The 17,727-nt window shown below is 41.5% G+C and overlaps 1 protein-coding gene across 3 annotated transcripts in view; it reads left to right on the top strand.

Moving 5' to 3' along the window:
• Nucleotides 1-17,727, top strand: part of PIEZO2 (piezo type mechanosensitive ion channel component 2) — a 429,456-nt gene that overhangs the window by 341,865 nt on the left and 69,864 nt on the right. For all 3 annotated transcript variants that reach the window (XM_054019895.1, XM_054019894.1, XM_054019896.1), the window contains 7 exons: nt 1,874-2,034; nt 2,845-3,021; nt 3,210-3,335; nt 5,065-5,265; nt 7,220-7,424; nt 7,556-7,657; nt 8,212-8,377. In XM_054019895.1, the coding sequence (XP_053875870.1) occupies nt 1,874-2,034; nt 2,845-3,021; nt 3,210-3,335; nt 5,065-5,265; nt 7,220-7,424; nt 7,556-7,657; nt 8,212-8,377 (1,138 nt within the window). The remainder of the gene's footprint in view (nt 1-1,873; nt 2,035-2,844; nt 3,022-3,209; nt 3,336-5,064; nt 5,266-7,219; nt 7,425-7,555; nt 7,658-8,211; nt 8,378-17,727) is intronic.

Raw genomic sequence — 17,727 nt, 5'->3', positions numbered from 1 at the left:
GATCTGCTCTAGGAATTATTTTGGGAAGTTCTATGGCTTTTGTTATACGAGTGGTCTGACAAGATGATCACAGTGGTCCCTTCTGGTCTTGGAATCTATGAATTACGCTAGTGCCTAGAGACTAACTCGCGAGGCACTGTGCAAACATAGAATAAGAGAGAATCCTTGTAGAACACACAGGCAGAGAGAACAGAATGATGGTTGGCAAACATCATGTTAGTGCCATGAATTTTTTTTTCAATTTTTTTGTTTTGTTGTTGTTTTGGAATTAAACTCCTTTGTGTGAGGTTTAGTTAGGAGAGTATTTGTTACCTGGAAAAATAAAGGAAAGGAGAGGGGACATTGAAGGGAGGGGGAACTGTATGGGGAACAGAGCAATGAAGAAGGAAGGAAGGGAAGAGCAGCCTGAAGAGCAGGTGGAGTGAAGTCAAAGTGAAGAGACTAAGGAAGGAGACAGAGGGGTAGGAGCAAACAGCCAAACAGTACAGGGCAGAGAATGTTCAGAGAGAAAACTGTGGACAGCCTTGTGGTGACGTTATTGCTGTCTGACAGGCCCTGTTTTAGCTGCTTCTGCCACCTTCCTTCTCTGTCTGGCTCCTCTTTTCAATTTTTTCCTTTCTTCCCCAAAGATATGAAACGTAATGGTGCCCAAGTGTGGGTCACTTCCACATAATGCTGGGCCTCAGGAGCACCGGAAGCTTACCTCTGACTGGCCCCATCTTTCTCCTTCCTTTTCCTGGGTGCCACACTACCTGCTTAAACTGCTCCTGCTGGCTTACGTCTGTGACTGGCTCCTCCCTGCAAATTACATTTGTCAAAATAAATGAACAAAGTACATCTGTGATGCTACATTTGTGTTTATCAAGTCCTTCATTTATTGATTAGCAAAATACAGTATTCTATGATGTAGTGTGTTATGAGTATGAAACAGCAGTACTAATGCTAAGTGTACAATGAAGGTAACTAAAAGTTGTATTTCAAGCAAAACTCTGCAGGGAGGGTTTGCAGACTCTGCAAAATTCTTCAGAAAGCTCTATTACAGTATATTGCTCTTCCCAGAGGACTATGTAAACATCTGTGAGACTTGTGAACATGTTTTTAACCATCTCAGTGGCATATTCAGCTTTTAGAAAGCAATGTTCGGCCATATGTTAGCATCAGGCAGTCTTTTCCATTTCCACATTGTCACTCTCAGCAATATAATTTTCAGGGTTGGAATGTGATTCTGCTCAAAGCTGACATAAAGGTTTGCTAGGGAGAAATATCCTCTGTGAATTACTTTCATGTTTACAAACTAGGACCATATGCACTAAATATAATCAAACTAAACTGTTTTAGTTCTACAGGATCAATGGGTGGATTAAGGCAGCGATCCATGGATTCACAGATCCAGGCCCTGGGTCTGCAGAGGCCAATGGATGCACAGTCAGTGCCACGAGTACTTTTGTAGTGGGTAGCCTTTGATTTGTTGTTGGGGTGGGCCCCATTTACTCTTAATCCACCATTGAAAGTCAGAGATGATTTTACTCACCTTAATGTCTCTTGTTTTGGGGCTGAGCGGAAAAAATCCTGTCTTACTATTTTCTTTTGAAGAGGGAAGTAACAAAGATAAAGACAGTTTTTCAGTGACTCCATCGGGTTTGTCTGTGCAGATTTTGCAGGGGGGCAGGATAGCTCAGTGGTTTGAGCATTGGCCTGCTAAATCCAGGGTTGTGAGCTCAGTCCTTGATGGGGCCACTAAGGGATCTGGGGCAAAATCAATACTTGGTCCTGCTAGTGAAGGCAGGGGCTGGACTCGATAATCTTTCAGGGTCCCTTTCAGTTCAGTGAGATACGTATATCTCCATATATTTATATTTATATTTATTTATAGATTTAAAGAATAAGTGGCATCTGGTGATCGACCGCCTCACGGTGCTATTCTTGAAATTCCTGGAATATTTTCATAAACTGCAAGTTTTTGTGTGGTGGCTTTTGGAGCTGCATATTATCAAAATAGTTTCTTCATACATCATCTGGGTCACAGTGAAAGAGGCAAGTAAAACCTGTGCTGACAAAATCTCACCCTTCTGTTGATGCTTCTTGGCTCCACAGCAGTGTATCCAACCCTTGGGCCAAACCTCATTCCAACCTACTTCTTAGGTGCAGGCTTAACTGGGGGTTCATGGTCCAGCTGGGCTCTCCAGATGCTGGTGCCTAATCAAACCCTGAAGTCCCAGCTTCACTTAAAGTCATCAGTTGGGAATGGGGACTCCTCTCAAACCTCCAGTCCTCTCCACCAATGAAGATACTAGGGGTTTTTGTTTAATTTTGGGAAGCCAAAGTCATACTCCCTCTGTCTTTCTCCCTCCCACCAGCAGCCCCTTCAGATGAGAGGAAGAACTCTGGTGTGCATAGAAAATAATTTGTGTGAGTCCCCTACCACAAAAATCAGCCTTTCTACCACCCCCAACAGTCCAATGTGTACACTTCGTTGCTGCAAAAAAGCAGGGCCACGGGTTTGGCCCTTTTTATTTAAAACCATACTTGTACGGTGGGCATGCCACTGTGTGGGCTAGTGGTGCTAATAGTATTTTGAAGTTAGAATTGTTTCCAACCTAATTGATTGCTACGTTTCCTGCCAGCCACTAACTGCTGTTGAGTTTCAGTGACATCATGTTTAGCATCACATTAAGAGCTGTTTTAAATTTTGATTTCATTACTTTTCTTAGATCTTGTTTTTGGTCCTTTGTTTTGAAGGATTTTTCAATGATGTGTGTGTGTGAGGTATTCTAGGTATAAAAGGTCACATTAAGGTGCCTGCTCATCTGGCTGCTCTGTGTAATTTCTGTTTTGTGTTTTCAGGTGTCTCTGTTTAACTTTGTGTTTTTGATTGCCTGGGCTCTTGCTTTGCCATATGCTCAATTCCGCCCATTGGCATCAAGTGTCTGCACTGTTTGGACATGTGTGATTATCGTCTGCAAAATGTTATATCAGCTCACATCTATTGACCCTAGCACCTTTTCCAGTAACTGTACAATGGTGAGTAGTAGTGCATATTAAGAGTTTAATTGCTAGGTACTTCAGTGAAAGGACAGAGCCAAAGGAAGCATGTGAAGTGTTCAAAGCTGCGGTTCAGCTGATGTGTTTCTGCTGAGCCATCATGATTCCTGCCCCCAGTGGCTCCCAAGAGACTCTAACTAAAGAACTTATCGTTGTTTGCGTTTTAGCCTACAGAAAATGAAACTGACATAGGCAGTGAAGAACTGAAGACATCGCTTCTCTACAGCGCACCCATCGATCCTACAGAGTGGGTTGGATTAAGGAAGTCTTATCCCCTGCTTGTATACTTAAGGGTAACTGCTCTACATTTTTCTGTGTTTAGACCAACTGTCTCTTACTCCTGATGAACTTTTCAATGTCCTTAAAATGGATCATGTGCCACACACAAAATACATCATTCCATGAATTGTGAGCTATAGACAATGGAGGAAAAAAATGTGGTGTACGGGTAGGGGGCAAGTGTCCTGTTATACATGATTCCTACAGCCCTAACTCAAGAAAATTCCATGCAACAATTCAGATAAGATGCACATAGAACCATAGCTCTCTTGCTCTACTATGGATTAAAAGGATATCAAGAAATTTGACTGACAAGATTTGTAAGAAGTACAACATACATCCATTTCAGATATTATAAGATCTAAGATAAATGTTTGATCTGGATAATTGTCTCTGACTGACAGCACATTTCACCTGCAATTATTTTTTAAAACTTTTATCCCTAAGAAACAACTTGGAAAAAATGTTGGGTTTTTTGGGGGGAGGTAAGAGTGGGGGGAGGGGAAACAGCAATAATCCTATGTCTTTATTCTAGTTTTTGTTTTGTTTCATGCAGGCAGGGTGTGTTTTGTTACTTTCATTTGGATTAAACATTTCTTAGCCTTCGGGCGCTGACATAGAGTAAAACTATCCTGCATGACTCCCATAGGATTAGAGAGTCTCTGAAGTCCTTTACTTATGATTTAGGATCAGGACCAGCTCCAGGGTTTTTGCCGCCCCAAGCAGTGGGAAAAAAAAAAGCCGCAATCGCGATCGGTGGCACTCCAGCAGCAGCTCCACTGCACCGCTTTCTTCTTCGGCAGGAATTCAGCGGCAGGTGCTTCCCTCCGAGAGGGACCTGCTGCCGAATTGCTGCTGAACAGCCTGACGTGCCGCCCCTTCCCCTTGGCCGCCCCAAGCACCCGTTTGCTAGGCTGGTGCCTGGAGCCGGCCCTGTTTAGGATAAAGTGCTCTGCGTGGAAAATGGCTGAAAAAAAACATGGTTGAGTCACTGCAAAATTAGATTATATCACACGTTTAATTATCATTTGTGACTTATCCTGAACTAAAAAAAACAATCAGTGAGTTACTTCACCTACCTGTATGGTACCTTCATTGGCCTTCAGATTTCCGTTCATTCTGAACACAGTGATCAGATTTGTGGAAGTTAGAACTACACCCTTCTCTCAAGGGTAACTTTCTCAGTGCTGACCCAGCCCAGTTCAGGTTCTCTGCTTCTTTTCTTCATGTGATTCCAGCAAGATAAGGCCAAAATATGGGACAGATGCACAGTTTCTGGTCTTTTATCACATAAAAGAGCTGTCTGACTGTGCTTAATAGTGCTGCTGTTCCCTCTGCACTAACAGAAGCAAAGTGAACAGCCCATGTAAAATAGGGTTATGAAAACAACAGCAAAAGGATTCTATCAAGCACTTCCATTGTTTTTCTGGTGAGAACAGAAGTCAGTGGCATTGCAGATATTAGAGTATGAATCAGTCTCAGTTGTCATGACACCTGCAGTGAGGTCTCTCTACCCCCTCCGGAGGGAGGAGCAGAAATTGTGGAATTGGTAAACCCTTGGTGCATTTTACTGCTCAAGTAAGCTTCCCATTTTGAAATTAAATCCCAGAACAATTTGGTATTGCAGCAATATTAAACAATAATATCCACTAGAATATTCATTGATTATGCTTCTCAGAAAAAATTTCCAACTCCTCATATTTCAGTTTTGTTTTTATCTCCTTTGTATTGCTTCTTTTGTAGAATAACTTACTGATGCTGGCTATTCTGGCCTTTGAAGTTACAATTTACCGGCATCAGGAGTACTACAGATGTCGAAATAATCTTACTGCACCTGTGACTAAAACCATTTTCCATGACATTACAAGATTACATTTGGATGATGGACTTGTAAACTGTGCCAAGTATTTCATAAACTACTTCTTCTACAAGTTTGGGTTGGAGGTAAATAACATATTCATGTGGTTAAGACAATGATTCCCAACCTTGTGGTGTTTTGTTTTGTTGGTTGTTTTATTTTGTTGGTTAGAGATGTACTGACAACCTGCTGCTCCCTCATCCGCTACTGTCACCGGGGCCAGGGTTGTCTAGGCACAGTTACCACCATCTCTTCCCCCTCTCCATCTTCCCCACCCCATGCTTTTTCTCTTGTTTGTCTCTCTTTTCTTTTCAATATACTTTGTTTCTCATTCCTGTGCTCTGTTTCTAATTCACCAAAAGGGAAGGCTGTGTGCTATTCAGGGAGGGATTGGCAAGGGGCATCCACTGATGTCACCTACAATTGAGTTGAGTACCATGGGAGCAGAGAAGAAAAGCTGCAGTTGGCAGGCTACCTTCTATGGCTAAGTACCTATTAGCTGTTCTTACATCTGCTGCACTCAGGACTATTGCAGGAGCTGGGAAAAGAAAGAAGTCATTCTTTATTTTAGTGGTATTTATATTATGGTAGATCCAAGAAGCTCGGTCCCCCACTGTGCTTCTTGGCTTCAAGAGCTTACTACTTAAATAGACAAGATAGACAAAGTGTGGGCAGGAGAAGTGATTTTCCCAAGGTCATGTGGCAGGTCAGGGGCAGATCTGGAAGTAGAATCTGAACTCCTGAGTCCCAGGCCAATGCTGTATTCCATGGATGATGTTGCTCTGCTTTGCTAGCAGCAGCATGGGCAAAGTGGTAGGGCGGATTTGAGGTTAGACAACTCTCCCTGCTCCTTCTGTATCTCTTGTTTGACCTGCATCTCTGTCTAGCTCCCACCTTCCCTCTGTCCTCCCTCCCCTCCTAGTCTGGCACCAACTCATACAGACCAAACGAAAATTTAATCCATCTTGAAAATAAAGTAATGCTGAGTAAATACCTCATAAAACACTTATAAGTATTTGCTTGACTAGAAGAGTGAATTTGCTTCAGCTACGTTCACACACCTTTTGTGTTCAATTTTCATGGCTAGTCAAATTAAGAAAATTAGTGTGGTGGCAAGAATGTTTGTGTAAAAGGCAAGTTTTAAGCAAACTTTAGAGAATACCTGCAGAAAGCAAGTTTTCAGCTCATGTGCATAAATATTTGCAGTAGAAACCCAATTATAAGTTACTGTATGCCTATTAGTCTAATCAGAACTAACCGACATCTCTCTCAAATTCCAAATAGTCAATGTAATGAATGGTTAACAAGCAATCCTTCGGAGCAATCCACCAAAATTAGTTAGCCACAAAAATTGAGACCATCGCTGTTTGTGAGCAGTTCCTGGAGAGAGAAATGATGAAATTCATTGACTAAATGATTCACTATGAATTATTCACTGAGTTCTAAAACCAACTGTTGCATCATAGCATCGCCTAAAGGCACTGTTTTAAGTGCAACCAGAGAGTAGAAACTACCCTGGGAAAAAGAGCTTCAAAAATAACAGTGAAATAAACCACTTCAGAACAATTGAGCTGTTTGTCTATAGTAAACAAAAGTTACATTGTCTGAATGCTTATTCTTTTTATGTGGTTCCCACCTGAGGATGCCCTCCAGTTATAATTTTTCTTTATGAGTTCATTCTTTTAACATCTGTTAGTAGTATCAAAATATATGTCTATGTAACATGCTTTGCTTGGCAACAATTAAGCGTTTCCAATCTAGACTATCCATGACAATGTTCTGGCCATTTTATATCTTTTTAGTAGCATGAAATGGAAACTTGCTTTACAGTTGTATTGAGATAGTCAGTGTTGATTAAAGAATTACACAAAGTGTGGGGTGCTGGAGGACTATTAACCATGTCAGAGGCTTAGTATGTGAAGAGCTACACTGAGCTACATCAAGTTTCCAAGAATCAGATTGAAAGGTTAATTTATTATATCTGCCCTGATCATCTCAGAGGTTGTAAATGCTGCATATGTTTCTTTACTTCTTCCACAGACCTGTTTCCTACTGTCAGTTAATGTAATTGGTCAACGAATGGATTTCTTTGCCATGATTCATGCCTTCTGGTTAATTGCTGTATTATATCGACGTAGAAGAAAAGCTATTGCAGAGATCTGGCCAAAGTACTGCTGTTTTCTGGCATGCACCATTATATTCCAGTACTTCATTTGTATTGGCATTCCACCTGCTCCTTGTAAAGGTAGGGTCACTTACCTTTTATGGCCATTTGCTCTTACAGGAAACTGCTGGAAAATTGACAGATACTTTAAAAAAATGAAGTAATTGTTATAAACTATTGATTACATTTTTGCATGCTTCCTTTTATCGTAGACTATCCATGGAGGAGCCCTAATGCCAACTTCAACTCCAACATCATAAAATGGTTATACTTTCCAGACTTCATTGAAAGACCAAATCCTATATTTCTTGTCTGTAAGTGTTTTAGCACAGAGCTGTGAAAGTTGTTTACTTTTCTTTGGTTTCAAATCATGCAAAAGTATAATACAAAGCTTTTATTTGTTTTGAAGAAGCAACTTGGCATATTCTACAGGGCATTATTATTATATTTCTTACTGTAGCACCTAGAGGACCTGTTCATGGACCAGAACCCCATTGCACTAGGCAATATACCAACACAGTACATTGAACAGTAATTGTGTTTTTATAAAATCAGTACATTTAAATGTTCAGTAATTTATGCAACTGGTACATTTTTGTTTAATAAAGCTGGATAAAAAGTGATGAATTCTGTTTCCTCCCTTTAATCTCCTTCTCAGAAAAAAATCATGGACGTGAAATAATCAGGTGAAAATGAAATGTAGTAACAAATGTCAAATTTGCATTACAGTGCATTGTAGATAATGCAATCTTAGGGGATCATTGTAAGAACTACTGTGCCGTGATTAGATTATAGCATATCACCAATAGCATTCAATAGATCTGAGTTAATGGCTAAAGTTCTCATGGTAATATCTTCATTTTTTCAGACGATTTCATGTTGCTGCTCTGTGCATCCTTACAAAGACAAATGTTTGAGGATGAAAATAAGGCTGCTGTGCGAATCATGGCTGGGGACAATGTGGAAATTTGCATGAACCTTGATGCAGCATCATTTAGCCAGCACAACCCTGTTCCCGATTTCATTCACTGCCGGTAATGCTGGGTCTGGAATATTTTGAAATTATAACGTACCTTCTTTTTAAAGTTCTCCATTTTGAAGGTATCTGTAATATAAGAGTGTTTGAATTCTGGCTTCCAACTCAAAGTAAGTTATTTATCTTCCATAAGAAATAGTTGGAAAAGGGTATGTGGTACCACCTAGAAGGCTCTTTCCAACACAGGTGAGCATGTTTCTGAGTATCTCGGTGTAGCTGGCCCACTGACGGCCTCGATGGTGCCATGCGGAAGGTACAGATCAACAACATCACAGGTGAAGTTCAAGGAGAGATTGTGCCTGAAGGAGCAAAATCTTTCCCTGAGTTTCCTGGTGAGTACATGGTGGTGCACCTGATCTATTCCTTGTCTTCTCTGCCCCATGCACTTGTGCAAGACCGAGTTAGTCTGGCCCTGTCTATGTATCTGTTTAATACCACAAATGTATTTATCAGTTAATTACATCTTGCTGCTTTGCTCCAAATTGAAGAAGGTCATACAATATTTAAACAAACAAAAATCTTCTCTGGAAAAGAAGAGTCTTCACTCAACCCAAATAAGGGCAAAGGGGACATAAAGCTGTCTCATATGGGCAGTTGAGGATTTCCCCTGCATGACACCTCCTTCCCACCCATGGACTTTGGAGGTCTGTTGGGGTGGTGTGGGATTAAAAAAGGGGTGGAGCCAGAAACACACTGCTCCAGCCAATCTTTGGCACATGGAGCAGCTCTTATGTAACTATTCCAGCTGTCGAAAATTAGAGCAGCTCATAATCCTGGCGCCATCTTCTCCCTGCTCCTCAGCTGCTGTGTGTGTAAGCTCAGCACAGCTGGCCATCTAGCCTGCTGCATTTCTGAAGGGTTGGTGCAATATTTACAAGAATAACTATGGGGGAAACGTCATTAGCTTCTATGTTTTGCCCCCTGGATGTTTGTTGTGACTCAGAAAGCATGTTATTAGCAGATGGCTGAGAGGGAGCAGAGTTGAAAAACAGTTATTATTTCACCAGACGCTCATTATAATTGCAATCCCTTCATAAAATCTTTAAATCGATCCTATTGTTTCTATTGGAAACTGTGGCCAAAGCCATGAATAGCTTTGAAGATGAACTCACTGAAATGCATTCAGCTGACGTGCTTATTCAGAGATTATAGCACTTGATGCACTCTGCTGCCATTGAGAACAGACAGCTGCTAATAGGATGACACCTGGTGCCACCATCTCCCTACAAGATATTGCACCAAGTGGAGATGATTTCCTGGAGTCTTATCAGCAACCAGAAATACCTACAGAAAATATCTGCCACAGTGGGGCTTAATTGGGAGGAATGAAGGGAAGGGAGTGGCATTGGTTCCAATACTACAGGAAGAGTATTAAATTCCACTTGTTGCCACAGCTGCCACATCCACTTTAGCTCTGAGCTAATATCTGAGGAGCATGCACAGAAAATGAAGATGATTCCAAGCTGTCATTGAGTCAGGGGTTCTAGGCAAAAGCATCACTGGCGAGAATGCCAGGGGACAGTGAGAACATGTTGTGATTTTCCTGATTTAGTTCAGAAAAATCACTGTGGCAAATGTCAGAGAGTCTACATTTAAAAGTTCTCTTCAGAAATAAAAGGGCTTTTTAAATGACCTTGTTTGGCATCTTCTTTTTTTAATGTCCACAGGAGTCTGATGGACGTGCCTATCGCTCCAGGGAGTAACTGCCCAACTACACCTTTTCCCATCAAAAAATCAGTCCTTTGCACTGCAGCTCATCAAGCTCTTTCAAATAAATTTCATTTTAGGTTTTTTTAGGAAAAGCTGTTTTTAGCAGATTTTCAAAAAGTATTGATAGACTTATTTTTATCTAAATCCAGAATAACTTTTAGAATCCCCAGAAATATGGGAGAAATTGTCTGCTGGCCAAATATGAAGAACCTGCAGCAAATCTGAAGATTTTTGGTTAGGAGGCAAAATGAGGCTTTTATTGGGAAGTAACCTCAACCTTAACTGGACTGCTGCCTTTCCATAAACTTTAGGACCAAATTCTCCCTTTTGATTCATATGTAAAATTTCTTGAAGTCCTAGATCGCGCTTTGTATATTCAAAGGCAGTATTTGGGATGTGATGAGAAACTAGACTCTTATATGGGTAATTAACAGTATACAGACTTTTCATAAAAGGTTTGCTGCTCATGTTTATGGGTTGGCAATGTTGTCGCTGGAAAGTATTGGATGTGAAAAACAGAAAATCCAGAGAAACAATCTGTTTAATTGTGTTAGGGGTGAACACACATGTTTGTGACTATACTTGTTCTGGTTAAGCATGGAAATTTATGTGCCTTTTATATTTGATTCATTTATGTTGCGGAGATCTGTTGTGTCGAGACGCATGTTATGTAGAAAATAAAATGAAAAATAAGGCAGAAAAAGAAGCAAGAAAAAGAAACTTGTTAGAAAGCTCAGGGACCAAATAAGCAACAGCAATCTAATGACTTTCGCGTTGGTTACTATATTTTACCAGGATATACACTATATGGAGACTGAGACTAAAATATCAACTGTTTTAGCCATATTTAGAGATTCTGAGTTTTGAATTGTTCATTGTTCATAGACTGGAGTAACAGCATGTTAGTTGGACTGAGAAAACTCTTGTATATGTATAATAGAGCCAAACATTTTGAGAGGGCTTCAGGTAACCTTGACCCATATTTATTGGCTATGTCTCATCATAGTTTGCAAGAATGAGGGGCATATCTTCCTTTAATCTAAACTGAGCTGGTGCCTGGTTTTCAGAAGTGTTGAATGTAGCAGTTCCCACTGACTTCAGAAAGACAGTGCATGCTGAAGAGCGGAATGAGGACATCCTTTTTACTAGTATCATTGAGAAATTAGAACAAGCCCTGAAACTAAACAAAATAGATTTACTTAAATCAGTCATAGTCAAAGAAGTGACTGTAAAAAGGCATAATATCATGCCAGTTTTTCTCCCTACAGGACTTCCATGTAAAATTTGCTCAGTTCACAAGTTAGGGAGATGACTTTTCTAGCCGTCAGTATTGAAAATTCACTTTGAGATCTAAAGATCAAGCTGTGTTCTTCCTCACTGATGTGTCATCACTAGTAATAAAGATTCTGGATTGTAATTTAGCTGTGTCAGGGTTCCATCCCCCCACTCTGAACTCTGGGGTACAGATGTGGGGACCCGCATGGAAGACCCCCTACGCTTATATTTTACCAGTTTAGGTTAAAACTTCCCTAAGGCACAAATTCCTTTCCTTGTCCTTGGATGGTATAGCTGCCACCTCCAAGAGATTTACACAAAAATTCAGGGAAGGGTCACTTGGAATCCCTATCCCCCCAAAACATTCCCCCCCAGCCCCTTCATCCCCTTTCCTGGGGAGGTTTGAGAATAATATACCAACCAATGGCCTTATCAATGTAAGCACAGACCAGGCCCTTTGTCTTCAGGATACTGAAATCAATCAGGTTCTTAAAAGAAGAACTTTATTTAGAAAGAAAAAAAATGAAAGAATCACATCTGCAAAATCAGGATGGAAGGTAACTTTACAGGGTAAATAAAAGATTTAAAACACAGAGGATTCCCTTCTGGGCTCAGCTTTACAGTTACAACCAACAGGAATAAAACTATCTCTGTAGCTTAAAAAAATTCACAAGCTAAAACAAAAGGTAACCTAATGCATTTCCTTGCTCTACTTACAATTTCTGTAATTTTAGATGGATTATTTCAGGTATATTTTCAGGAGATGTTGTACCTGCTTGGCTTCTCTCTCCATCTGGAGAGGGAACAAACAAAGAGAGCAACAACAAATCCTTCCTCCCCTCTCCCCCCCCCCCCCCCCCAAGATTTGAAGGTATCTTCTTTCCTCATTGGTCCTTCTGGTCAGGTGTCAACTAAGTTATTTGAACTGTTTAACCCCTTACAGGTAAAGCAGTCCAGTACAGCTGCCAAGGAGGGATTTTATGCTACTACATACATAAAGGTTGCTACCCTTCCACCTATATTTATGACAAGCTGACAATTTGTTCTGAAGCATAACAAAGTCCAGCTCATATTCTTTATAGCTACATTATACCTGCCATGCTAATTGGAAGTTTTCAAATCTTTTCTAAAGCCTCCTGGCTGACTTCCTAGGTACATTCTCTTCTTCCCTCTTTCTGGGCAAGTGTACCTCTAAAGGAAGGAGAGCATCATGGTGGATTGGTTCAGCATGAGCTATCTATTAATAACAAGAATAGTCATGGTCCCTGCCAAGTGGAGCTTGGACCTCCGTGTGTTTCAGGACATTTATTATAATCTGGGATACCTATTTGAATAGCTTAGTTTTGCTGATAGAGTGGAGTTATCTCCTTCCTGCTCATGATCATTTAAGTCTAAGACTCTGGGGACATGATATATTTTCATGGGATCCTACCTCTGATTCTTGGAGAAAAGAACATTCATGACAGAATGTTGGGCCCTGTGGTCCAACCACCTTTGATTTTAGAAACTAAATCTGTGATTGCAGTGCATTCCTAGAAATGCCCTATATGACTTCATTTGATCCTGTTCTTCAGCCTGGAATGCTTACACTGACCGTGTGGAGATTGAGCAAGGCAGATACACTGCTGAAGGTTTTTCCAAGGAGTTTAGTAACTGGGTCATGCTCAGGGACACTCAACTTCTGTCCCTGATCCCCAGATTTGACATACTTTCCCCCATTCAAATTCCAAAAGAGGTTGAATGTGCATTCCTGTTCCCATGTTCTGTAATGGACCTGTGCTTGAATTTTCACATGCTCACTGAGTCCAATTCAAAACTCGGGGGAATTTTATGTTAATTAGCCTTTTGTTTACCTGCACTGTGTCCCAGTCCTTCTTTGCTGTATCAGAGACAGTGTCTTTCTGTGTGCAAAGCAAGTTCTGGAATTGTACTGAATCTCTCACTCACAGTTTTATAAAAGTTAACAGTTTCTGTCTTTCTAAAGGTTGTAACAATAGACAGAAAGCCATCAAGAGTTCAGTATCATGACATGATGCTATTTTTACAATCACTTCTCTTACTATGATTGATTTGTTCAAGACTGTATTCCATTAACCAAATGACTACATGCAAAATTATTAAATTCCACTCTGCAGTAGCCAATTTCATTGATTTAGAGTGCAGAAACATCTGCTTCTGAAATTTGTAAGGTGGCCACCTGTTCATTTCCTCATAACTTCCTCTTGCACTACCAGATGGATCGGTACTTGTTTATTAATGTTTCTTTGCCATTAGATTCTCCAAGAGTAGTTATATCTAATAAGTTCCTTCCCCCACCCCCTGCCAAAGGCCCAGCTTGTGATATTTGCTAATTGTAATTGTTGCTGGGTGGAATAGGAGGAGGAGGACATACAACAAGGGAAGATTACTCACCAGTAATTCTGTTTGTTGTAGTCCTCTTTTCCCATGCCACATCTCTCCTGCTCCCCTCAAGAAGTGCTGCTTGCTGTAGTCCTCTTTTCCCATGCCACATCTCTCCTGCTCCCCTCAAGAAGTGCTGCTTGGTGTAGTTTTTCTTTGATCTTATTATATATGTCTTTGTTCTGGAAGTCTTGGATTTGACTGATCTTTTGTCTTCTTGCTTCTGTTTGGTAAAGCCACAGGCTTCCTGTTATTGGATTTGCTGTTTAGAAAGGAAGAAGAGAGGACTAGGGAAAAGAGAATTGCTGTTGAGTAATTTTCCCTTAATTCCCTTACTTTGTAATTTATCCGTATGTGTTTATTTTCTTGAATCCAGAAATGTGTTAGTTGCCTTATAGAACAAATAGCAGACACAGTCCCTGCCCCAAGGAGCTTGCACTCTACATTAGATTTTACAATCTAAATTAAAACTATATTGACTTGAGTTCCTATGTAACTAGAGACTCGCACCTGCTTAACACCAGGGCTGAATTTGGCCCATGTCCTCTCTGTTGGGGCACTTTACATTTCCAAAGCATTGCATATGAGGTTTTAGTCAAACATCTCTCATTGCTGTCCATGAAGTGTCACATAGCCGAAATCCTACATAGCAATCTAAAGTTTTTCTTCTGATTTTTCTCCCTCGAGGAGACATTTGACAGTAACTGTTCCAGTAGGCATTGCTAAAAGGCTTTTTACTACAGTATGAACAATCGGAAAAAAGAACTTGTAACCAAACTGATCACTTAACTTTCCTGTTTCTGGGAAAATACTTGAGATCAACATTGACAAATGAACCAGAAGGAAGAGATTTTCTGAAAGTCCTCATTTCATTCCACCCCCGGATTTCTCAGGGGATGCACAACTAAGCCTGCAGGAAACCACAAGTGAAGAAATTTAAAAAAACAAAACAAAGCCAAAGAATAAAAAGTAGGGACTTTCTAGAGGCAAAGCCAAGATGGCTTTACAGGAGGATCTCTGTTCCCACTGCTTGTGATGTGGGAAAATCCCAATTTAGAAGAACTCCTGTGCAAGAACTAGAAATGGACAGAAAAAAAAATATGGAGACCTGAAAATATTTTAGCCCCTAACACCAGGACCTAATACCAGCATCTAACACAGAGCTGGCCCCTCTAACACCTGCAACCAAGGAGACAACAGCAGGTGAAGCAGCAGACCACTCTCATAGGCAGATATAATGCATTCTTTGGAACCACACACATTCTGACTTAGATTAATGAGAGAGGATCTGCAAATCATCATTACAGACTTGCATGAAATAAACATTTGGTTGCTAATAAAAAGGGTTTTAACAACCAGTGCAACTTTGGATTTATAGTCTAAAGCAGGTGGAGACAAGAAAAAAGAAACTTACTGTACCGATAGAAGAGATGTAGGAAAGGCCCTGAAGAGATCTTATGAACTAGGTCCAATTAATTTTCAGGCATATCCCAGAAGAAAACATGGATAATACAATAAAAAATAAAGCTTATTTTCAGAAGTGCTAATACAGCTAAAGGCAAAGGGAAAATCAATAAATCAGCATTCAGCAGAGTGAAGGGGAATGCAGGGTTCAGCAGGGAAAAGGAAGAGAATGTGGTGTTCAGGAAGAAGACTGGGGGATAGAGCAATATGGAGGCAGACAAGGAGATTGACAGGGATGCAAGAAAACATTGGGATGCATAAGAATAGGGCCAGAGAGAGAAGATATGAGGGGTAGGAGACTCTGAAGTGAAAGTCTTGGGGAGTAGGTAAATATAGATGTGTGGCTATGGAACAAGAGACTGGTCAGGAAACATAAAGAGATAGTGTGGAGAGGGGTGACCTGAGTGAGGGACAGCAAGAGAGATGGAGTGGGGAGAGCTGAGAAGATAGAGCGGGAAGCAGGAGAGTGATATGGGAAGGAGCATTGAGACATCAGTTACTGCTACAGGACACCAATATCTTGGCTGTCCTTAGTGGTTGCAGAAGAGTCTGGCTGGTGTATCATAGACTCTGAGGTCAGAAAGGACCATTGTGATCATCTAGTCTGACCCCTTGTGCATCACAGGTCACACACAACCTCTCTCACCCACTCTTATGATAGACTCATAACTTTTGGCTGAGTTATCAACAGAGCTGGTAACCTTGCTTGAAGCTCCAAAGTACTAATTGGGCAATAGCATTATTGTTTGAAAGGGGCTGATGCTGTAACATTGATGCTGACTGGTGTCATTATGCTGAGAAGTCTTGGCACCAGGATGCCAGCAGCGAAGCACCAACAGCACATAATCATTCAGGCTATCTGGAGTAGATTTTAACGTAGATCAAACTTTTTGTAGCTCATTGTTTTTCACCTCAAAACAGATTTGACAATATTGGACCCTCTTGTTAAACATTAATAGGCATAAATAACAATCCCCTAGGGTGTAGATCAGTGGTTTTCAAACTGTGAGTAGTGATCCAGTGCTGGGTCGTGGAATGCAAGGCACTGGGTCACGGTGGCTCTAGTCAGCACCGCCAACTGGGCCATTAAAAATCCTATCAGCGGTGCTGCCTGGCTAAGGCAGGCTAGTCCCTACCTGTTCTGACACCACGCTGTGCCCTGGAAGCGGCCAGCAGCAGGTCCGGCTCCTAGGCAGGGGGGCCACAGGACTCCGCGTGCTGCCCCTGCCCCAAGCACCAGCTCCGCACTTCCCAGCCAATGGGAGCTGGGGGGAAGGGGGAGGTGCCTCCAGGTGAGAGCTGCGCAGAGCCGTACCTGCTGCTTCCAGGGCGCAGTGCGGTGCCAGGACAGGCAGGAAGCCTCCCTTAGCAGCACCACTGCACCGCTGACCGGGAGCCGCCCGAGGTAAGCCTGCACCCCAATATCCTGCCCCAGCCCTAAGCTCCCCCAAACCCAGAGCGCCTTCCTGCCCCCGAAATCCCTCAACCCTGGCCTCACCCCAGAGTCTGCACGCCCAACCAAGCTCTTGTTTTTCTCCTCCTTTGGTGTAAGAATATTAAGGTGCATTGAACTTTTTACATGTTTAAAAATGAGAAAAAGGCATATATGCATATGTAATATGTGCTTTATATTGTTATATAGTCTATTTAATCCATGCATAATTTAAATTTTAAAAAGAGATTATTCCAAAGCCAACCTCCTAATCCAAATACCTCCCAAACTCTGTGTGGACGTTTTGCTCCAGAACTGAAATTTGTTTCAAGCCTCTGTCTGAATCAGGGCGGCTCCAGGCACCAGCCCAGCAAGCAGGTGCTTGGGGCGGCCAAGGGGAAGGGACAGCACGTCGGGCTCTTCAGTGGCAATTCGGTGGCGGGTCCCTCTCGGAGGGAAGGACTTGCCGCCGAAGAAGAAAGAGGCGCGGTTGAGCTGCTGCCGATCGTGATCATGACTTTTTTTTTTTTTTTTTTTTCCGTCGCTTGGGGTGGCAAAAACCCTGGAGCCGGCCCTGGTCTGAATGAAAACCCCAGATATACCTGAACTTTGGAGATGTTTGTGTCCAGATAGATCCCTTGAGGCTGATAGCCCAAGTCTGTCAAAAATATAGAAAAATGTTTTTGATTAGATCTTTTTGAGAGATTTCTTTTCAGCTTCAGTTGTGTTTTCCTCTTTAGCTTTTCTCAAAAATACTGATGCAGAATATGTAAGTCCAATGGGACAAGGCTTCTCAAATATTGGATGATAAAAGTAGTGTCAGGAAGCAGATCTCTTCCCAGGCATGCCACACACCAATAATTATTATGTAAAGGAACAGCAACACAACAGTACATTTTTTCAGCAGAAGCACAGACAGTGCCATTTCAGTCACGTCCAGGGGCCTCTGAAGACCTGTTCAATTGGGGTCCGGCATTTGCTTATTCTCCTGCAAGACTTATAAACAGTTTGTTGTTTTGTGTTTTATCACACAAAGCCCAATGACATCTATACAATTTAGACTGAAA

This window comes from Malaclemys terrapin, chromosome 2, assembly GCF_027887155.1.
Source record: "Malaclemys terrapin pileata isolate rMalTer1 chromosome 2, rMalTer1.hap1, whole genome shotgun sequence".
Classification (NCBI taxonomy): domain Eukaryota; kingdom Metazoa; phylum Chordata; order Testudines; family Emydidae; genus Malaclemys; species Malaclemys terrapin.
Note: the sequence above shows the minus strand (reverse complement) of the source record. Positions and strands in the feature narration are given on the sequence as shown.